The sequence below is a fragment of the Sinocyclocheilus grahami genome, unplaced genomic scaffold, assembly GCF_001515645.1.
Source record: "Sinocyclocheilus grahami isolate Dianchi unplaced genomic scaffold, SAMN03320097.WGS_v1.1 scaffold317.1, whole genome shotgun sequence".
NCBI lineage: Eukaryota > Metazoa > Chordata > Actinopteri > Cypriniformes > Cyprinidae > Sinocyclocheilus > Sinocyclocheilus grahami.
Genome location: NW_015505496.1, coordinates 594,229 through 616,052, shown reverse-complemented (window position 1 = coordinate 616,052; position 21,824 = coordinate 594,229). Strand labels below are relative to the sequence as shown.

At 36.9% G+C, this 21,824-nt stretch overlaps 1 protein-coding gene across 2 annotated transcripts; it reads right to left on the bottom strand.

Annotated features, from left to right (window-relative positions):
• Positions 1-8,698: 8,698 nt before the first annotated feature.
• On the bottom strand, positions 8,699-13,947 carry LOC107602011 (insulin gene enhancer protein isl-1-like). Of its 2 annotated transcripts, none has more exons than XM_016294389.1 (6): positions 13,703-13,947; positions 12,988-13,177; positions 12,044-12,303; positions 10,383-10,669; positions 9,899-10,066; positions 8,699-9,771 (listed from the first exon to the last, which is right to left on the bottom strand). In XM_016294389.1, exons 1-6 carry the CDS (start codon positions 13,728-13,730, stop codon positions 9,655-9,657), a joined length of 1,050 nt encoding a protein of 349 aa, XP_016149875.1. In that variant the 5' UTR covers positions 13,731-13,947; the 3' UTR covers positions 8,699-9,654. The 2 variants fall into 2 exon arrangements, with proteins under 2 accessions (XP_016149875.1, XP_016149876.1); XM_016294390.1 differs by having other exon boundaries at positions 10,383-10,666.
• Between the last annotated feature and the right edge of the window lie 7,877 nt (positions 13,948-21,824).

Here is a 21,824-nt window from a genome sequence, read left to right as displayed (position 1 = left end):
AAATAATTTGTGGCACTCAAGCCGCTTGCTTTGACTGCATTTCTGTTGTTTTACTCTTTTGGGAATCAACAGGGAATGATCTGATCACCATTGGGAATATTTATTCAGATAGAACATGATGCTGCTTTAGATCATCATACTATCGTTTCAAAGGCACAAAACTAAACAGATGAAAATGTTGTCCGTTTTACATTAAATTGACCTAAATTGAATTAAAAACTTTTTTGCACATGTAAATAATGCATAGTATCTCCTTAAAAACAAAACATTAAGTAAAAAATAAAAAACATCACATATATGTGCATGGCCAATACAAAAATCTAGATGAAGGCTGTAATAAAAGAACATAGAAGAGAAAAGGAGAGGGGGGTTGGAAAAATGATGTGGTGAGGGAATAATCCTGGGCAGGCGCAATGGGTGCAGCTCTCGAGGACGAGGCCTTGTGCTGCCGCCCGTGTGCTCCCCGGGATGTGACAGTCAGCTTAATTGCAGCTTTTAGGATCATTACTGCTAGAATGTGAATGTCAAAATGGACAAGGCTCTCAGCCCCTTTGACAAACAAGCGCCTTCCATTTTGCAGCATGAGCAACCAAAGATATGGAATAAGAAAAACTAAAAAAAAAAATTCAATAATGTTTCTAGCCTGAGCAAGCTAAAAATGAATATTTTGTTCATGCACAAAAACACATTGATCAGACTGATGGAAGGATTAATTTTCGTTGGATGGATGAAGACAAAAATACACTGGATGTTTAGGCTAGTGCACAAACCTTTTGTTTGTACATTTTTGTTTTATTTATTTTAATTTTTTTGATACATGAGATTTCTATGTCTGATATTACCGACTAAAGACAATTGTAAAGATTTTAAGATTTTGTTCATATGGGTCAAATAGGAATATTTTACCCATATACAGCTCTCTACCGAAATTATCTTGAATCACTTATTAAAAGGTTGTTTTTTTTTTGTTTTTTTTTCATTTTTTTCTAGTTAACTTGGCTCTTAAGCGGCTTTTTGCCAAAAAAATATTAAGAAATAAGAAATAGATTATTTCTTTAGAAGCACAAAAGTAGTCCTGTCAAGCTTGTTGTTTTTCCAGTGTATATTTTTTTTGTTTGGTTTATTTAAATTCAGATGTTGCAAACAATATCTCTGAACAAATATGAGTGAGTGATTTTGTGTTTAGCCGATGCTTATCATAGAACCCACTGCCCTCTACCCATCGCATAAACTGAAGAGGACCGGAATCAGTGTCTCTGGGTAATATGCATAATCGCTAGGTGCCTATTCAGTGGTTTTCAGTCAAGCTTGTTTTTGTTTTTTGCATGTTTGCAGAGTGTTTTGACAGCAACTCTGACCAAAAACTCGCTGATTGCACGTGACAAAGGTCAATGTTCTCTAGATTTCTACAAGCAGGAGAGCACCGAGGCCAAGTGTGTTTTTGTATTGTTGTATGAGAGCAGCCATGATAGTCATAAACAAATCAAAAACAAATGTGTGGATGAGGTGGCAAACTGTTTTGTGTGTGCGGTATTTGTATATATGAAGTTCTACTGTTCAGAAGTGGATATTGCACTCTAAACTGATGCATTATTAACAAATCTACCCCATCTCCCCTTTATTTACTTAAGGCTAAAATACACTACATGACGTAAAATTGGAACAGATTTTAAAACACTAGACATCATACACTTGCCAAAAATGGTTCCAGAACACAACAATCTCACACAGAAATATGTGTCTTGTTGCTTGGAGACACTTGGCAAACAATATTTGTTCTGAAATCAGCCCAGCATATCAAGCTTATTTCATATCCTCCAGCTAGATGGATTCATAGTCTGAAGCTAAAATATCAAAGTCTTTGCCCATCACACCACGCAATTTTCACGCTGTGAAATCTGTCAACTCCGCCTACTCAAATTTTGTAGACTGGCTCTGACTTTCAGCAACCCATCCAGATCGCAAATCGGGGCAAAAATATGTACAAAAGTATAGTAGTGTATTGCAGCCTTTAGAATGGCCAAGCTATGTATTGCTAGAGGCCCTTCATATCAAGAGCATTTTCCAAACCTTTCACAACTCTTTGTAAGTCGAATCATGGAAATGTACTACTCCCCAGGAGCTAGCTTTATAAAATGTGGGCTTAATCTTTTTTTAGTGCGCTATCAAGGAACTGAACTGCTCAATTCCCCAAGCTGGGCTTCTGGAGTGCAACGGTGCAATGATTCAGAGGCAATGTGCTGCTGAAGGGGTGTAGGTTAAAAGGAGGTGCCTTACGGTTCCGTCTAAATGGTCCATATGTAAAGCTGTTTGCGATGTTAAGTTGCCCTTTGTGTGGGCGTCTGCAAAGCAAATAAATAACGTCCCATAATTTGCAGCATGGCAACACGTTGCGCGGGGAATGCACAGGTGAATCATTTGCATTCTAGATGCCCGTCCGATGTAGCCGTTAATCTCTTTCATGTGTACTCGTAAAAGTGCCAGTGTGATGGAGTCGAGGCAAAGCGGCTTATTGGTGGACAGGTTAAATACTAGGACACCCATGGCATCCCTGCTTTCCCACACGGGACCTTGAACCAGGCCTTCTTGCAGATTCTCCACATCATTATTAGGTAGCACATAATCACGTCACAGGAAAAGCGGTTTGTCCCATAAGTGCCTTAATTAGTTGTGGCATCTCTGTTTAGATGTCTGGAATGAGTAGCTCTAAATTAGTTAGTTTCCCCCACAATGGTTTGAGTTTACTGATTAAATGAACCCCCGCTGTGTTAAACAAGCAGGTCTGCTATTCATTATGACGGTTGTGTGCACTGGTCACATCATTTTGTGATTTATTGTTATTGGTAAACAATGATGTTTATTCAAATAATGCCTCTTTTCTATCTTGACACAGAAACACGTTTTTGACACATCCTTTGGTATTGTTTAGTTTATGCTTCTCTTGTGACATTGTCCTCGTTGTCTAACAGAAATATTGATGGGATGATTATTTGGGATAATTTATATGGATCCTCCAGGAAGATGAGGGGTTGTATTCTGTTATCGAGTCACATTTTCTGTATCATTGGACAATTATCCTTCATTGAAAAATCTGTCTCTGCACTTTTGCCTTGTAGCCTAATATTTTTGGTCCTTTTCCTCCAGGGAGAATCAGTATTAGATTCAATATAAACACTCATAATGGGGGGTAGTAGAGATAGAAACAGCCATGCTAAGTGTGATTGTTCTGCCTGCAATCTCTAACATAATGCTGGTGTGCGAGACCCCTCACAATCTGACAGCTTGAGCAGCCTCATGGAAATATTTCTTTTGAAGATAAATTACAGCATAGGTCAAATGCTTCCAGAATATTTCGCATCTGAACCCCATGGTCTTCTCTTGTTCTCTAAATATACTGGAAAATGTGGTGTATTAAGTCAGTTTGCAAACAAAAATCGATTTATAAAATGTTGCAGTATTGTTTTAGGTTTCAATTTCAATTTTATGGAGTTGAGATGTGGAGCTCATAGGAATCAGATAAGAAGCATTCCATATTTAACACAGACACAGCTGGAACCATCTAGTCATTCCTGTGGGTTTGTGAGTTGATAAAAGTTAATAATTCAATTATAAAAATGTAAATGTAAAATAAATAATTTCAAAACAAAACCAATCCAAATAAAACGCTTAACAAAATCTCAAGTAAATAGTTTGACTAACAAAAAAGTTTTGGAATCCTTGCAAGAGTCATGTCAAGTTCTATGAGGACTGAGGAGAGACAAAAATTCAACCCTTGCATCTCCAAAACTATGCTTAAGATGTTGATAGATATATACAGATAGAATGATTGATGGATTGAAGGATTTTCTCCCAGATGAGAAATGATGCATCAGTGCTTATGTTAGCAAAAGGCAGCAAATTATATATGCAGTATTTTAATTAGTTGTCTTAAAAGAAAGACAACAATGCAGCTTTTGAAAGGAAGTGAGTCATTAAATATACATTGCGTCTGTATATAAATTATGCTCTCACTGGAAAGACTGTAAGGTTAGAAGACATGGTTATTTCAGTTTTTAAAAGGCACCCTCCAGGCGGCCACACAGACTGCTCCTCCACAAGACACTGTCGTCCTGAATCATATTCTGATTGTTCTCAAGCGGGTGATACAGGATAGCAATTGACGGAACTGATAGTAAAAGAAGGCATCAGACAGTATGTGAAGAGAGAAGACTGATTGTGTGTTTTCAGACATCCTCACCTGTGAGGCCCAGGGGCCCCTCTCTTCTCTTGGGGCCTCCTGATCTGTCTAAGCATAATAATCAGACTCAAATTGACTGTGAGGGGAAAAAAATTTGACTATTGAGTCACAAAGCATTAGTGCATGGCTGTCCCAGTCGACTGCTTCCATGAACAAATGATTAAGGTGTACTCGTTATACATTTTTTATAAGTGCTATCTCTGTTGGATATCAGCCAAGCAGGTCCAAGTAGAATTGGGTCTTTCCACTGCTTTTAAAACAGACGTTATAACGTCGACTTATAGGCCTCCAATTACTTGTTGATTTTCTTTTTCTTTTTCTGAAAAGCCATCCCATTGGATTTCTAAGGAAGCATAGTGTTTTGTCTCCTGTTAAAGAGACTGACACCAGAGCAACGTGACTCTTGTCATTGTGGGCTTTATCGGTGATCTTTCTCTGGATGTGAAGGGCTTTGGCCTGCCACCTGTTCAGGCCTTTGACTTCTACCGAGCTGCATATCATGATTTCTCATCAAAGACGTGAGATTTATAATGAGGTGCTATAATTTCACCTAATGACGAATATGACTTTTATGTAGAATTCAAGTAAAATATCAAGTGGATAGATCTGATAATAGGTTCCTATCAATCATTTGTTTTTGTTTTGTTTTTTTGTGTGTCCATTTTATTGAAGAGATCACTTGAAAGTTAATGTGCTGCGTATTTTTGTATTATTTTAAATTTTAAATTTTTACAAATAACTACTCCTCCATTTCCTCAGCTTCAGATAAAGCATAAATATTGTCTATAAATCTTAAAAACTACATAGACACTCGTGTTGCTGTCAGTCAAGAGGGGCGTCAGTACTGATTTAAAGAGATGGTTCACCCAAAAATGAAAATGTTGTCATCATTTACTCAACCTCATGTTGCTCCAACCCTGTATGACTTGCTTTCTTCCGTGGAACACAAAAGAAGATATATTTTATTATAACCAAACAACATTGGATCCCACTGTATAAACAAATCTCAAAATATATGTAATGTATGTTCCACAGATAAAAGTCAGTTGTACAGTTTTGGAACGACATGAGGGAGATTAAATGATGACAGAATTTTCATTTTTGGGTGAACTCTAACTTTAATGTTCCAGCACATTACATGAAAAATCAATTAAATTATTACATTCCAAATGTAAACACAGAATCAGTAATCAAGATAGTATTTAATATCATGATTTTGCAATTCTATCCTATTCATTAGTAGCACACAAAACATACACGGGTCATTTAGTCTGATAACTGATGTAAAGGAGAGTCAGGTGTTTTTTTCCAGCTATTTGATGATTTAGTTGATGCCTAGAGAGGATTTGCGTTGCCTTGGTTTCCAAGATGGTATCATAGGGTGGCTTGTGGGCTATTTAATACATGTCGTAAGCTAACTAGTCACCCGCCTCAATCAGCACTTGAGTTGCCATGACAAGAGTTACATGTTAATTTATATAAGGGTAAGTCTGTGTAATCTCCTTCCTGATAAGAAGTGTATAATTGTTACTCTACACTGCAGAAACTAATATGTGGTTCGAATAAAGTACAATTAAGTGTAAAATGATAACTCTACATATATAGTTTCATATGAAATTGATTTTGCGTATTAATGATTTGTCATTTGAGTATATGACACTTGCTAGGTCATCACATACTAATGTATCTTACTAATAATGTTAATATATATTAATGTAATATATAGACTGTAGTAGTACATTGCTTTTTAAATATTTATTTTACCTTTGACAATTAATTTTATAATTGGTGATAAAATATAGTCAACTAACATAAGAACAGCAATGATATTTTGTTTTGTTTCTTAACCACTTGTATCACGTTATAATTTTTGCTCTGCATAAATACTGATGTGTCTTTTGCTTTAATCAGAAGTTGTTTAACCCTGTAAAGCCTGACATATGAAATAATAGTCAAAAATGTAGTTTAGTCATTTGATGTTTTTTGAACAGTTTATGGAGCCTGTAGATAAAATCAAAATAAATATACATATTTTTTTAAAGCTGTGTATGTGTGTTGATGCATCAGGGTTTGTTGGCTCGTGTATTATGTTATAGGAGAATATGGAGAAGGAAAAAACACCTGTTTTATTCAGCAAAAATATAAAAGTTATTGCGTTTAGTCTATACAAATCATGAAAGATTTCACAGCAAAAAGAAACATGTACCACAACTTGAAGAAGGATGTTTTTAGAATTATACTGAAAGGTCTTTTACTTGCTAAAAAAAATATGAAATGCCTATCATATGGCAGAAGGCATGTAGTAGAAGTTTTGTTCACGTTGCCAATTACAGGCCTTAGAATTTCGCTTAGCAAATATGATACAGTAGACTTAGGGTTAAGGATTTATAGGGTTAAGGTTTCCCTAAATGATTTGTTTGTGAGGTTTATTTTAGTTCACATTGCCAGCTGACTTGCCTATACTGAATGCTAACAAATTTTAACTCTTTTAATTTCTTCCCTTTTTCGTAAAAGAAAGAAAGTCATACAGGTTTGGAACGACATGAGGGTGAGTAAATAATTCTCCTTTTCTGTTCTCTTCAATGTTACATGTAAGTCTCGCTCGTCTAAATCTACAGTAATATGCTCATAAAAATACAGATAAAGTTCCGTCAACCATCTGCCATTGGTTGCCACTGCTGAACAATTGTGGGTTGAGCTCACCAGCCTCCCTGGTGTTGTGACTCTGTGGTCAGGCTTTGGACCTTGGGGAGGGATTGCTTGCCCAGTTCACAATGCAGTCGGGTCTCATCCAGGAGACTGTGATTGTTCCATGGAGCCTCTTCCAGGTACAGTGCTGCTTTTGTTCCAGTAAGTCAGCAAGCTGAATGCAGTCCGGGAGGCTCGACCAGCTTTGGGAACTATTCTATCAGGAGGCTTTGTACTACCCAGCACCCTTCTTTTGGCTGTAGAGGACTAGAGAAAAGAGCTGACATTTTAAACAGGGGATCCCTACTTCATAGAAGTTCGATGCCACTCAATGCGTTGCTCAGCAAATGACCAAAACAGTGACACGTTACAAATTTGGGTTCTTTTATGTTTTGTTTTTGCTAACTATTACTGTTTCATATTTGCTTGCAAGTGTTGTTCTTCAGTCATGGTCAAATTCACAGCAAATTCACCAACATGTGACTCAATTAATCCAAATGTGCAGTGAGCCACAGTTGAAAGTATAAATCCGAGTTATAGTTATAGTGTATATATATATATATATATATATATATATATATATATATATATATATATATATATATATATATGACAAAAAAAGCCTTTTTTTAATAACAGTTAATTAAAATTAAACCGCGTTTTAAATTGAGTAGCAGACAAAATTATTTGTTGATCTGTATGAAGCCTGAATTAAATCGATACATCAGTTTTAGTCACTGGAACCACTAGTACAATAAAAAACAGTTTGCTTGCTTGACATGACAAAACAACATTTGTAAAGTGACATATAATATTAAGAATTTTAAACATTAACAAAAGAGTAAAGCTTTGCAGTTTAATTGTGTCCTACTAACATATCGTGGCTGGTACGTCTTCAGTAATTCATAATGTGACGTTGACATGTTGTCATTGTCTTGAACTTTTTGTTCTAAATGCAGTTTAATACAGTTTGCCTTAATTTACTTTTAATTAGAATGCCAATAGAAAATGCAAAAATGACTATAATTTACCCACCCCTCTTTACTGTGTTTTTACCTTTAAGCAAATCATTTTTTGTGGTAGGTGCAGTATACAAAAATCTGATATTTCTAATTCAAAGGTAATTTATAGTATTGAATAAGTATAATATATTCATGATGAGTATCTAAATTATCTCAATTTGCAGCAACTGTTTGCACAAAGGAAGCATGAAAGCTGAGAAGAATAATGCCCATAGTGATCAGTTATGTAAAGAGGAATAGTCAAGGTCATTGTACCAGCACCTGACATGATATTTTGAAAGCTGGAGAGTTTGATATTGAGGTTTAATTCTGTTAACTGTTTGTATCAAGCTCAATATGAGTCACTGATGTCAACTGAGGTCAAATTTGTAATTATTGATTTTATCCTCTTTCTCAATCACACAGTGGTCTTTGAATATATAGTATTAATACTTTCTTAGTATATAAAAAGTAAATATGTTAATGATGGAATTGCCATTTTTGGGTGAACTGTCCCTTTAAGGGTGCTTTGACCTGCAGTGCCATTAACCACATTATCTGATCAAACGAGAACTGATTTGTTTTCTCTTGCCTAATCTTCTTCTGTTTGTCTAATATATTATAATGACCAAAACTCAAATTGTCATGCGAGAAACATATAGGCTACAAAAATGGTCACATTTAAGAAAGCCCCACGTGTCCGACCGTTTACTTGCAGTACACGTCAAATTTTATTAATCAAATATTCCTGAAGATAAGTCTACATATGGCGTTGTTCTTACATCAGTCTTTGATCAAACGACAGGACACGTCTATTATGATAGATCATTCGGAGTCGACAATATTCTTTTCCTCCTTTTTACTTCTTCAGCAAGTAAACATACACAAAAGTGGCATGTCTTTCGACAATAAATAATAAAATATTTTGTAATACAGGAACAAAACGAAACCTCCAGAGCTAATCAGTCATATTAACTTAACTTAAACCTATACACATCTTTGGGAAAGAAAAAAGTTCTTGGACGGACACGAACACATGAAATTCCCACAAAGCTTGTGGCAAAATAGAGGTATACCTTGTTGCAATGCTTTAGTACTTGGGCTTGATGTTTGGAAAGAGACCAGATAACAAAACTGTAATCGCAGTAGACCTCGGCTGCCATACCCTCTTTTTGTGAACTAGTCCATTTCGATCTTTTTAAAGAAGCAGAATAAACTGTCATGGTTTCATAGGCTACTCACGTTGTGCACAAAAGTAGGCTATATGAATGTATATTAGATTAAGTTCTCTTGCGTCTTATATCCGTAAAGGTCCAATGATTTGTCATTAAAAGTGAAAAAAATGTGGAGGGTTATTTGGCAAAAGTGTAGCCGACCAGGTCCACTCGGCCGCGGAGCACTGCAGTCATCATGCCGGGTTCGGTGTGTGAATACGTGCGCCGGCTGGGTCACTTTCGCTGGAGTTTGTAACTTTAAACACTCGTTGGACAACACTCGTTGGACTTGCTCGGTTGGAGTGTGTTTAAATCCCATGATTGTCATCACAGTGTGTAAATACAACCAAGGGTTGTTTCGATATAGAGGCCTCGTGCAGTTGGAGGATGGGATTTTATTCAGAAGCGGCCCTAAATGAAATAGGGGTGGAAGAAACTTCACAAGCCTCTCTCTGAGATTGGTTCCCGGACACGTCCTTTCCCAAACTTCTGGTGCAGGAGATAATCCACTCGTCTAGGCCTCTATAGGACTCGCTACCATGCTGTTTGGTGTATCTGGCAGTTGCGAGGACATTGAGGCGACCTCGCTCCCCGTGGAGTTCGAGCCTGGCCCTCCTTCGGAAAAATTCACCTAAAACATGCAAAATGTATGCTATTACTATTTTTATTTTGTATTATTAATTATATAATTATTATAGCGGTGTTTTTAATACTGTTACTGGTATTATGTCTTTATACGCACAGCTTTGCGCACTCACCAGTTGCTGGAAAGCAGGCTGGTCGATGTCACTCTGCAGTGCGAAGTCACTCAGGACTTTCCAAGGCGGTTGGTAACTCTGCACCTCCACTTGGTTTGCCTGCAAACCACCGTCGTGTCTCTCTGGACTGGTCGCCACCATTGGAGTCCCCGTCATCCCCTGGATGTTCTGCAGATGACCACGAATAATTTATTTGCAGTCATAAATAGAGTTCAGAGGCCGCATTACAGAAACTGCCCATCTCAGGTCTTCCGATCCAAGAAGTTGGATGTTCTATAACTAAAATCGCCATGGTTATTTTAAGATAAGATCATATTTTTAAGCTCTGAATACACATACAAACTTTATTTTTAGAAAGTGCTTTAAGATATTGGAAACGCATTTTTATAGTAGCCCAACACCGTGCAAACGCGTAAAGTGTATGACTATGCAATACGGAGTTGAATATTTTTTGGTTTATCGACTGAAGCGCCACTAGTCTTACCGTTTTGTCGTTGGGTTGCTGCTGCTGGAGTTGTTTTATCAGTATGCTCCTCTTTTTGTCCTTGCAGCGCTTGTTTTGAAACCAAACCCTGATGACTCTCGGACTGAGACCCGTCATTTCAACGAGCTGCTCTTTCATGAGGGCGTCGGGTCGAGGGTTGGCATTGTAACAAGTCCTCAAAGTATGGAGCTGTTTTTCGTTGAGGACTGTCCGGATGCGGGTTGTTTTCTCAGGTTGCTTGTGCACATGAGGTCGAAGCGCAGGCTGACGTGCCGAAATGGGCTCTGCTGCAAGAAAGACGAAACAGTAAAAAAATTGTTCAATGCAAAGAAATCTTATATAATATCCTGAATGCGTGAATACTACGAAATATTATGTAATATCCTGAATGCGTGAATATTACGAATATATCCAGCGATTAAACTGTCACGTAATTTAAACAAATAAGTCGGAGGTACCCGAGGCCCACTTAAGGTGGAGGTACTTAATATTAAATAACATTAAATAATCATAACAGCAATTATAAATAAGATATTAAAAATAATCACTCATGAGGACGGAGTGATAGTTTTCGGGGTCGAGAGGAAATCTCGAAATAAGCGTAAAAATATAGGCTATACTTTAGACATTTCTTTCCATGGAAATCGGACCCCTCATATGTGAAATTCTTAATTCTGCATTATGGCGATGCGAATATTCTTTTAATAAACTTAAAATGCAGCCATGGTTGCAACCCCTTTTCTGTCAATTATACGTTCCTGCTGGATGCAGTAAATTTGGAGGGCGAATATGACCCAGATAGGTTTACGACACTTAATTAAAGCAATCTGTGCATACCTCTGAATTTGAATAAGGTGCGAGCGGTGTGCTGCCTATGACAATACTTAAAAGCAGCTGTTTATTACTAAATTGCATTAACAACTGATTTTGTAATGATTTATATTATTGTGTTTATTATTTTATGAGAAAATTAGATGCCTTAATGTAGTGAATGCAGAATAGTAGTACTGTGGGTGATTTCTAAGTTAAATACTCTAAACACTTTCAGGCTTATTTTACTTAGAGGGCGTTTAAATGTGGAGTATCAATACGTGCTTGAATATGACTGTTATTTGTAACATCAATTTAATTATTTATATATATATATATATATATATATATATAAAATATGCCAAATGCTGGTACCGTAATCACGCACACATAAATACATTTATCGCATATTTCTATAATATAGAAACATTTAAGATTAAGTTCAATTTTCTTAGTATTTATTTGTTAAAGGATCTAATTTCTTTCTCAAGTACATGTAAGCTGACATTGTCGCGTGGTTGGCCTCTAATCAGAAGATAATATATATTTCTTGCATGAATAGCTGAATTCAATAACAGACAAACAGGAAAAATAAAACGAGTTATGCTGTTAAAGCACCACAAACTTGTGGTTGGCTTGTTATTAACATCATTCACGCCTTGTTATGACACAACATTTATTCATCTTAAGTCTCAATCTCTTAATGTATAATGTCATAATAAAGCTCTTTTTTATCTTAAACACGTGTTAAAAATTTAAAATGTTCAGAAGAGCTTTGTGTCTATTGAAATTCCCCAAGACAAATAAATCATTAAGCAAACAACGCTTTGTAAGTAGAATGCTATGCCTACCTGCCATTTGTAAAGGTCTCGCCGGATGTAATGGGCTTAATGGGTCACCAGCACCCATTGTTGCCCGCTCCACCACGTCATGGTCGGCCCTGCAGAAGAGCCCGTCTTCCCGCAGAGCGAACTCATCTCCTGGGATGAGCTGCCGACTACAAGCCACACATCTGAAGCACTCGATATGATAAACCTTCGAGCGTGCTCTCATCACGAAGTCATTCTTGCTGAAACCAATGTTGCATTTAGCACATTTGATCCCGTATAACCTGAAACACCAAAAGTACATTATAATGTGTAATGTCTTGAGTTAAAAAAAAATGCCATAGCTAATAACAGAGTTAACAGCTACTCGATATGACAGCAATATAAAAAATATTGAATATACGGTAGGCTTACCGAAATAAAATGCACATAATTGTAAGAACAACAAATGCGACGTTAAAATAAATATATTTAAAGACAACCACAATAACATTTATTTACTAAATCATTAACCGACTTAGTAATTATCAAAATTCGTTAGCGCTATTATTATTATTATTATATAACAACAACAATAATAACAATAACGACATTTCTCTTTAACGTATTATGTATATTATTTGTACACCATGGTAGCCTATTTGTCTCTCACACAAACGTGTCCTCTTAAAATAATGCTGCATTACTGTCAGAAAAATATAATTTCAATATTGCGATGAAATTTCGTACAGCTACATGCGGCAATGCCATAGGCTAGGCTACATATGAACAAAGCTCCACAATAATTGTCGAGTAATTGCGCTGCAGACTCATTTAAGACAGGAGATTAGCATATAGGTGCTGTCCAGTACAAGAAAAGGAATGAATGACAGCATGCTGTCGTGATGCACCAGCGAATAATGAGAGGTTACTGTCATTCAGTCATCCACACTCGAAAACTAAAACATGACCTAATTGATCTGCGTTACCTGATGTAGTCCCGTTTACAGTAAGTTTTCCCGTCTCTCACAAAACACGTACAGGACTCGTCCAGATACTGGTGACATTCTGCACATTTCAAACACGCCGCGTGCCACTCCAGGTCCGGGGACACGCGCAGAATATACTGGTCATGGATTTGATTTCCACAGCCGACACACAACGAGATTAGACGCTTTTCTGATTAAAGAGAGAGCATAGGAAAGTTCAAATTATGTAAATGTATATATATTTAATTTAATTTAACACTATAGCCTCCAACCTAAATGTCTTGCAATGGCCCAATTTCCCAATCTTATAAAATAGCTCTAGGATTAAACACACATGCCATGTTTAAAAACAATACTGGATGCGGATGATAACGGTGTATAACTGAAAAAAATGACTGGAATAGAATTAGAAATCGACATATAGCCTAATTATTATTACTCGTATAATAATCATAATAATTTGACAGATATTAAATGGTTAGGAATAGGCCCTATTTGTAGTGATTTAAAGTGAGGAAGGCCGGTATCAGCCCCTATAACAACGGCTTGTCACGATCCCTCCGGTCTGTTCAGAACTTTTTAACTTTTGCAGAACGCGAAACAAGCTACTAAAGTCATATAAAATGATCGGCATACAAACATGCTTCAACATAAATTGTCAAGTTTAGCAGCTAGTGTCATTAGACACATATATAGACATTAAAGCATAACTTACTTTTTGGTGGATCCCCCATGTCTCCCATGTCAATAATGTAAGGCGGTGTTAGGTCCACTTTAAAACCGGACAAAGGGCCCTTAAGTGCCCGTGTTTTGATCTGAGAGGTTGGGAAAGTGGCCGAGGGTTCGAGGTGTTGCAGGACTTCCCGAAATCGAGATGCTTGCGATTAGAGTTAGGGGTGTGTGTTGAGCTCCTGTGCTTGGTCACAGTATTGATGGGCCACTCTTGTCCCTATCTCTCTCTCTCCGTCTCTCAAACTCCGTCGGCTGCTGCTCTTCTCTCTCTATTGGTCTGACGTAGGACACTCATGCGTCACCTTTATGAGAAGCTGATTGGTTCTGGAAAGAAGACCAGCTGCTCGGTTTACTTTTCTTATTTCATTCATACATTGTTTTCCTCTCATTTCTGCAGCTTCGAATTAAATAGAGAAATATGTTGTTAATAATAATAATAATACAGCATCACAACATGTTCTATATTATCGCTTAGTATTTAATATCTACGCTTTAATGTTTGTTTAAAAGGAATCGGTCTCAATTTTGAGCAGGAAACATTCCGTTTGATGCTGTTTTTAGCCATGATATTCTAGCATGTTTAAACCTGTTTTAAAAGAACACAATTATAATAGGCTATTACTTCAGTAATATACGGCAAAGGAAATATTATAAACAATCGAGCAAACTGAAATTTGTTGTAGGATATTTTATATCAAGCTGTTCTGATCAATCTTGCTTTATATGAAGCAAAACGAATCTCTGTTTGGACTGATGGTCATGTGAAGTGAGTCTCCCTCGACCAGTGTAGGCTACAGATTTTCACAGAGAAAGGCGCAAATCCGTATTTAGGCAGTTGCACACAAGGGTGCATAACACGATTGAAATCGATGGCACATTTCAGGGTCAAACTAAAACGCAATTACAGCACATACTTGCAAATAATGACTGTTTTAAACTGCGCGAGACACTTATAAGCTCAATATAAGGGATGGATTGGTTGAACAAACTCTGTACAGGCGTGTCAGGAAACACAGAGTTGCCAAACTTTTACAACGACAGGACACATTTTGCTGATAAATATTAAATATATATATATATATCTGAACTATAGCTAAACTCTGCGCTGTCACTTCAACCCAAAACATTTGAGATTTGTATTTCAACACTATTTGGTGATTTGTTTTTAAAAGCAAAAACTCAGTCTCAATAGATGTCTTTGAAATTGACAAAGTCATTTTTTAAAGTAGGCTACATTTGAACGAGTTTGTAAGTCTCCCTTTGACAGTGATGGACAAGACAAAATAAGTGGCCGAAATATGGCAGCAGGGTTGTAGGCAGCTGAGCATCGCTATAGCAGACACAAACACGCCCTCTTGTGTTAGCAACACGACCTCAAGCAGAACCACCAAACAAAGACATATGGAAACATGGGCGAGAGATTGCATTGTTAACTATTTATCATCTGCTCAAATGTTCAATAACACGCTAATGGCCGGTGATTATTAAGTATTTGAGAATAAAAAAATAAAAAACATGTCAAATTAGCCGTTTTTTCTGCTATCGTTTGTCCAAATGGTTTCTGTCTTGTGTTTCTCAAATTCTCAGATGTAAGATCACAGTTACACACAATTTATCACTAAATTACAGTTATTTGGACTGTGGTCCTTGGTAATGACAATGCTGAAATATTTTTAAACCCCGTTATACTTCACTTTTTGAGCACTTTGTTGCATTTATAGTCCAGCTATGTCAAAGAACCTCTACAAATACATCATAAATATGTTAAATGAAACATGGTGATACTGAAGTGTGTGTATGTGTGTGTGTGTGTGTGTGTGTGTGTGTGTGTGTGTGTGTGTGTGATAGTGAATTTGTTTTGAAGTTTTGAAATTCAGCAGGATAGTAAAGAGATATTTTGAGAGTGAAGACTGAAATGCACTGTGTATTCAATTCAACTCGGTGCATCAAAACAAATTAGGTAACAAGGGAATAAAATAGATTGTGAAGGTATATTTAGCAACATCCATTCGTAATATTAATAATTAAACATTTAGTATTTTGCTACAAATTGTGGTGTGCAGAAGGCCTGTGCTTCATCAACAGTAATGACCACATTTTTAAAATGGTTTTCACACCCACTTGTTTGGCAGCAGAAATTATTCTAGAATAGAAAGATTTCCACCATGCTGAACATTTTACAAAGGCTTGTATGTATGTATGTATAAATATTGGAATTTTTTTCATCCTTATGTTCAGTTATTATAAGAGAGGGACAATGGATTCATCATGTCAGTAAGAACATGATAATAATTGTATCATAAGAGAGATTTAATCTTTCACTTTATTCACACAATTCACACTTCTTTTAAAGCTGCATCTCTGAAAGCATGGTTCATGATTTGCTAACATTTGTGAAAACTTTTTTTGAGTACTGGGATATGCTGTTTTCCCGTATGCAATGCTCCACCCAAATCATCATATTTCAAATGCATAAACACAAAATAGTCTCATCCCAACCTAAATCTAAGATGTTAATTTTTTACTTTGTTCAAACAAAGGCTCAGATTAAGTGCTTAGGACTTAAAATCCAACAATGTAATGTCTTAGATCATAATATGACAACTTTACTTGCGCATGTAAATCCTACGAAGATTCATTACTTAACTCAGAACTATGAGTATTTGCTTTTAAGCTTAAAGTAGTCCTCTTACTCTGTGTTATACTCTTAACAAGAATACCTGCAATCCTTACTGTATGATAATCACTGGATAACGGCTCAGAGACAAGCCAAACAAGAAAACAAGACACACACACACACACGTACATTAACAGTACAGACTTAACCCTTCATATAATTTATCTTTACGTTTATAAGTATGCTATTAATATTGAGATAAGATTAATTATGATAATGTTAGAGCTAGCTTAAGTATAATCATTCAGGTTCTTAGTATCCTGTTGTATGGTGTCTGAATATAAGTATGTCCCTCATCCTGACCTCTCATTAACCTCTGGTTTCATTGATCACCTTCACCAGCCTGGTTGAATTTGGAAATGCCTCTGAGAGGTAATGGAGGATAGAGTACTATTGACAAAGTACGGTTTATGTGATGTCATTCAGTTCAATAGCATGCATTAGTTCCCTCGGTAAGGAGAGAGAAAGATAGAGAAGAAGCAAATCTATTTTGTGATATGTTGCTTTGAACAACCTATTGACCTCACAGACTGAAGACCTTGGATGCATGTTTTCACTTGGAAATGTATCTGTATATGTCTATACGTGTGGTCTGACTATAGGTACCAGTTATATAGCTTTTTTAAATAAATTGTTTACATGGTTGCAGTGTTTTGTTCTCAAAAGACAGCATCGGCGTGTGCTCTCTCAGCCATTTTCAGGAGTAGAAGTCACAATGTGCTTGTAAATGTAGGTTGTTAGATTCAATGCAGAAGTCTCCCTCAGCCACAGTAGCCAGTTCTTACAGCTCAGCAGGAGTCCTTCGAGATGAATGGCACGAGCAGCGTTTCAGCTACTTTGCGTGTGTATGTGCAAGCGTGTGTGTGTGTATGTGCATGTGTCATAATTTCTTTAGACCTAATGCTTTCTTTTCTAGCTGAGATCTCTTCAGACTAAGCAACTGTTTGTGTTTCGGTGTGTGCATGTGTCCACGCTAGATTTTCTCCGCCTTTAAAAATGACTCTTTATGATTACAGTTTAGCATGTTCTGAGTAACTAAAAACACACATTTCAGCTGGAAAATCACAGAGATGCTTCTACCTCCTCGCAATGACAGAGACATCAGTGATTTTGTCATTGTTAGGTGCCGTATCCAGTGTCTTCGGATCACATTTTCTTTCCATTTATGGAATTTTTCAGAGGAACACCATGAAGATAGCTGCTGGATCATGCACCTTTTCAGAAACATGTTGAATTGGTTTGCATTGGAACATTGTTTTCTATTTTGATTATTAAAATAATTATATTACTACATGGATACAATAAGATCTAACAAACCCCCACGAAAGATCCATCAGCATCAAACTGAATATTAAAAATAGAAATTTTGTGTGTAATTAATCTTTCTTTTTTTCATTGAAATGGGTGTTTGTGTTTTGAATTTCCATCCTTTTCAGACTGGTCTAGCCAATAAATTTCACAAAAGTTGTGCTTGCTACAATGTATAATTTTTAAGCTTCCACTTTTGTTTATTTGCCTATTATATTTCATGTGTCACTACAGAAAAATTATAGACCTTTTCTTCTCTAATTAACCTCCTCAGCCAGATGAGACATACGGATATCAGATTGTTCATGATCTTTAACTGACACTAATCAGTTCGCTTTAATTAAACAGCTACAGGCTGGAGTGGGTCACTGGTTTGTTTATAATATCCAATCAAACGCATGAGACATTATTTTTGTCCCTCTTCAAAAACTATTTTTATTTTTTTTTGCCTTGTATGGTTCCATGAAGAAACTTTGACATCATTTCCATGGCACAAATGGTGCTTTATAGTGTAAAAAAGGTTTCTTAATTTATTAAAATGTTCTTTACACTAAGAAAAAAGAACTGTTCTGTAAAAGGTTCTCTGGGGAACCCAGAATGGTTCATCAGTAGCATCACTGCAAAAAAAACATTTTATTTTTAGGTCTGTTCCTGTTAAAAGCAGCAGTTTTTATTTTACATATGCATCAGAAGCTCCAACATTCTGCTCTTTGTGCATAGCACTAATAATCACACTATCTCAGTAGCATATATTGTTGCTTTCAGCTGTAATGTACTGGCTGTCAGCCATATTTATGTCTGAGCCAGAATGAAACGAAAGCTGTTTCACTACCCACCATGAACCTTGACTTTAGGTCATTATATTTGCAGCTCAAGGCAAATGTTTTCATGAATGTAATTAAGATCAGGCAAACTCTTTAGGCAGAAATGTGTCCTGCGATTTGGCCATTTGACTGCGAATAACTAATTAGTATCATTAACAGAAGTGCTATTGATGCACTATTTGTACCACTAAAAACCTCTCAGCTTTGAATATGGTGTCAGTGATACTTTTCTTGAAGTCAAGGACTTGATCTGCTTCTCCAGAAGGCCTTATCCATGTCTTTTGTTTCCATTTAATCTTGCCTGAATTTTCGCTAGCGGTCAGAATTCATGCCTGGTCAAGTCAAGTCACCTTTATTTATATAGCGCTTTTAACAATACAGATTGTGTCAAAGCAGCTTTACAGTATCAAAATAGTGAAAATAGACAATAGTAAACATTCAGTTTTCAGTTAAAGGCAGTTCATCATTGAATTCAGTGATGTCATCGTCCAGCTCAGTTCATCATAAATAGTATCTGTGCAATCAAGTCGACGATATCGCTGGAAATTAATTGTCCCCAACTAAGCAAGCCAGAGGCGACAGTGGCAAGGAACCAAAACTCCATCGTTGACAGAATGGAGAAAAAAACCTTGGGAGAAACCAGGCTCAGTCGGGGGGTCAGTTCTCCTCCGGTCAGACGAACCAGCAGGTTGATCCATGCTGCAGCAACTTTAGATTGTGCAGAGGACTCAACTGGTTCCTGTGGTCTTGTCCCGGTGGCCATCTAGGAGACAAGGTCTTCAATGGGGATCTGTCTCTGGGGCTCATCTAGTTGTCCTGGTCTCTGCTGAAATTCAGGGCTGTAGAGGTCCTCTCTAGGTGCTGATCCACCATCTGGGCTGGATACGGACTGGATCTGGTGGCTACGGTGACCTCGGAATAAGAAAGAAACAGACTAATATTAGAGTATATGCCATTCTGCTTACGATGTAACAAGTACATTGTATGTTATTGGAAGAGTTCCCAGTTCAGGTTGACCTAATTAATGCAGCCTAACAATCCTTCAACGGATTTGAGTAATAGAAATGTGTAAGTGTGTTATGTGTAAGCCAGGTTAAATAGAAGGGTCTTTAACCCCCTGGGGTCGAAACCCGCACCGGTGCAGTCTGTCTCTAGATTTAAACTGACAGAGTGTGTCTGTCTCCCGGACAGTTTTAGGTAGATTATTCCAGAGTTTGGGTGCTACATAGGAAAAGGATCTGCCGCCCGCAGTTGATTTTGATATTCTAGGTATTATCAAATTGCCAGAGTTTTGAGAGAGCAGCAGACGTGGAATGCCACACACATGAGTCTGTCCACTCTGTGCCATCATTGAGACGCCGTAGGGGTGAAGATCTCATCTGGGTCACTGTGGTCACACAGAGCCACAGACCATATGGTTGCCTTAGTCATGGCCTACCTGAAGCAGCAATGATAATCACTGAAGACAAGTGCCACTTGACACCCGAGTGACAGATGGTGTTCCTGGCTCTGTGTACAGGACTACTGCCTAAACTCAGCACCAGCACTGCAAACCTTTTCGCCTTGGCTTTGGTCGGCCTGAGAGGCACAATGAAGGTGATGATGTGTCAGGGGCGATTATATGAGATGCTTCCCACCTCCTCTTGTTTTGTCCCTTGGGTGGATCCTTGCCCCACGGCACTGGCTGACGGCAAATTTCAACCCTCTTAACGGCATTTCATACACAACAGCATGGAAGAGCAAGATGCACCAACAACAGCTAGGATGTTCAAATGGCTCTAATAAGTTTATTGTTTGAACAGTGTAGATTGTTAATAGTGATTCATATATCTAATAATAATAATTAATTAATAATAATTAATCATTTATGCATTTAGCAGACACATTTATCCAAAGCGACTTACAGTGTATTCAGGCTATACATTTTTTTTACCAGTAAGTATATATAGTATACATATATAGATATACATTATATCTAAGGATGAACAATTTGATTTAAGTCATTGATAAGCCAAAACTCTTCTTTCGCCAAGTGGGTTTGGATTTTGTCCTGACACCTATATGTAAGGGTTAATGAAACCACCCTCCATGGAGTGAATTAAAAATTGTGAATTATCACACTTATACCATGGTCATTTGCCAACATTGACAAGTTAAAGCTGTTAATGATGTTTGCAGTGCAATGTTTGACCAGAAGGGTAAAAATTATGATTATTCTAATCAGTTAGGGCCTGTGCTGCCCGCTTCAAATCAGACAGAGATGAAATAGTGTAGTAAGAGCACATTTATTTGAATGAATAAATTTCAGCATTTACTTGAGTTAATTATCGATTGATCGAGAGAGAGAGAGCTGACAGTTTCATGTGTGAATTACTTGCGTCTGAGTGTCTCTCTCTCTACAAACAATGAAGCTGTGAGTTTAGTTGCTTCAAAAACAATGATGTGTGTGCGAGTGATGTCTGGTGTCTGTGTGTGTGCGTCAATGAAAGCAGCTCATTAATATATAACGGTGATTAAACTGACTTGGAATTGTGATGAAGTGTGCTTTTTTTTGTCTTTTTTTCAAAGCTAGATTTTTTTATGATCCAAAAAAGATAGTACAAGGCAAAACTGCCTTTATTACACAGGCTATTTCATAAACATTCAAAAAAGAAAACAAATAATGGACTGCACACCCACACGATTCAGCAAAGAATACCTTTTTTAACCATTACCATTAAATGTTTCTACTATTAAATAGCCAGTTTAATGAAGGCTTTTTAATTACTTGAAATGAGAGTGTGCCTTGAATTATCTGTTAGAAGTTCTAAGCTTTCTGATTTTGTTTTTTGAGATATTTTATAAAGTTTCATTGTGATTTAAATTGCTTCTTTCTTTAATGATAGTCAAATTGTGCGTACTGTTTTTCCTTCCTCTTTATTTACGAATTACTGCATCTTGTACATATGTAGATGTACAATTCTGATGTAAAGAGTTTATTCATTCAACCCTCGAACATTACAGCACTGATGCTGTCACATCATGCATGTAGAGAAATGAAACATGACTTGCATGCCATTAGTGAATATTCATAACATATTAACAATGCAAATTTCAGCTGTATTGATAAAACCATATAAAAATTATGATCTCAATACATATTCATATCTCCATTTAATGACTTCTGAATATTCAGTTATCATCAGATCACTGGTTTGTCTATCACTTTCTTGTTTTTTCAGCATAAATCTTAACATTGCACTGACATAAACATGACACATTCATCCAACTTTCTCAGAGCCGCCTCTAATTGTGTA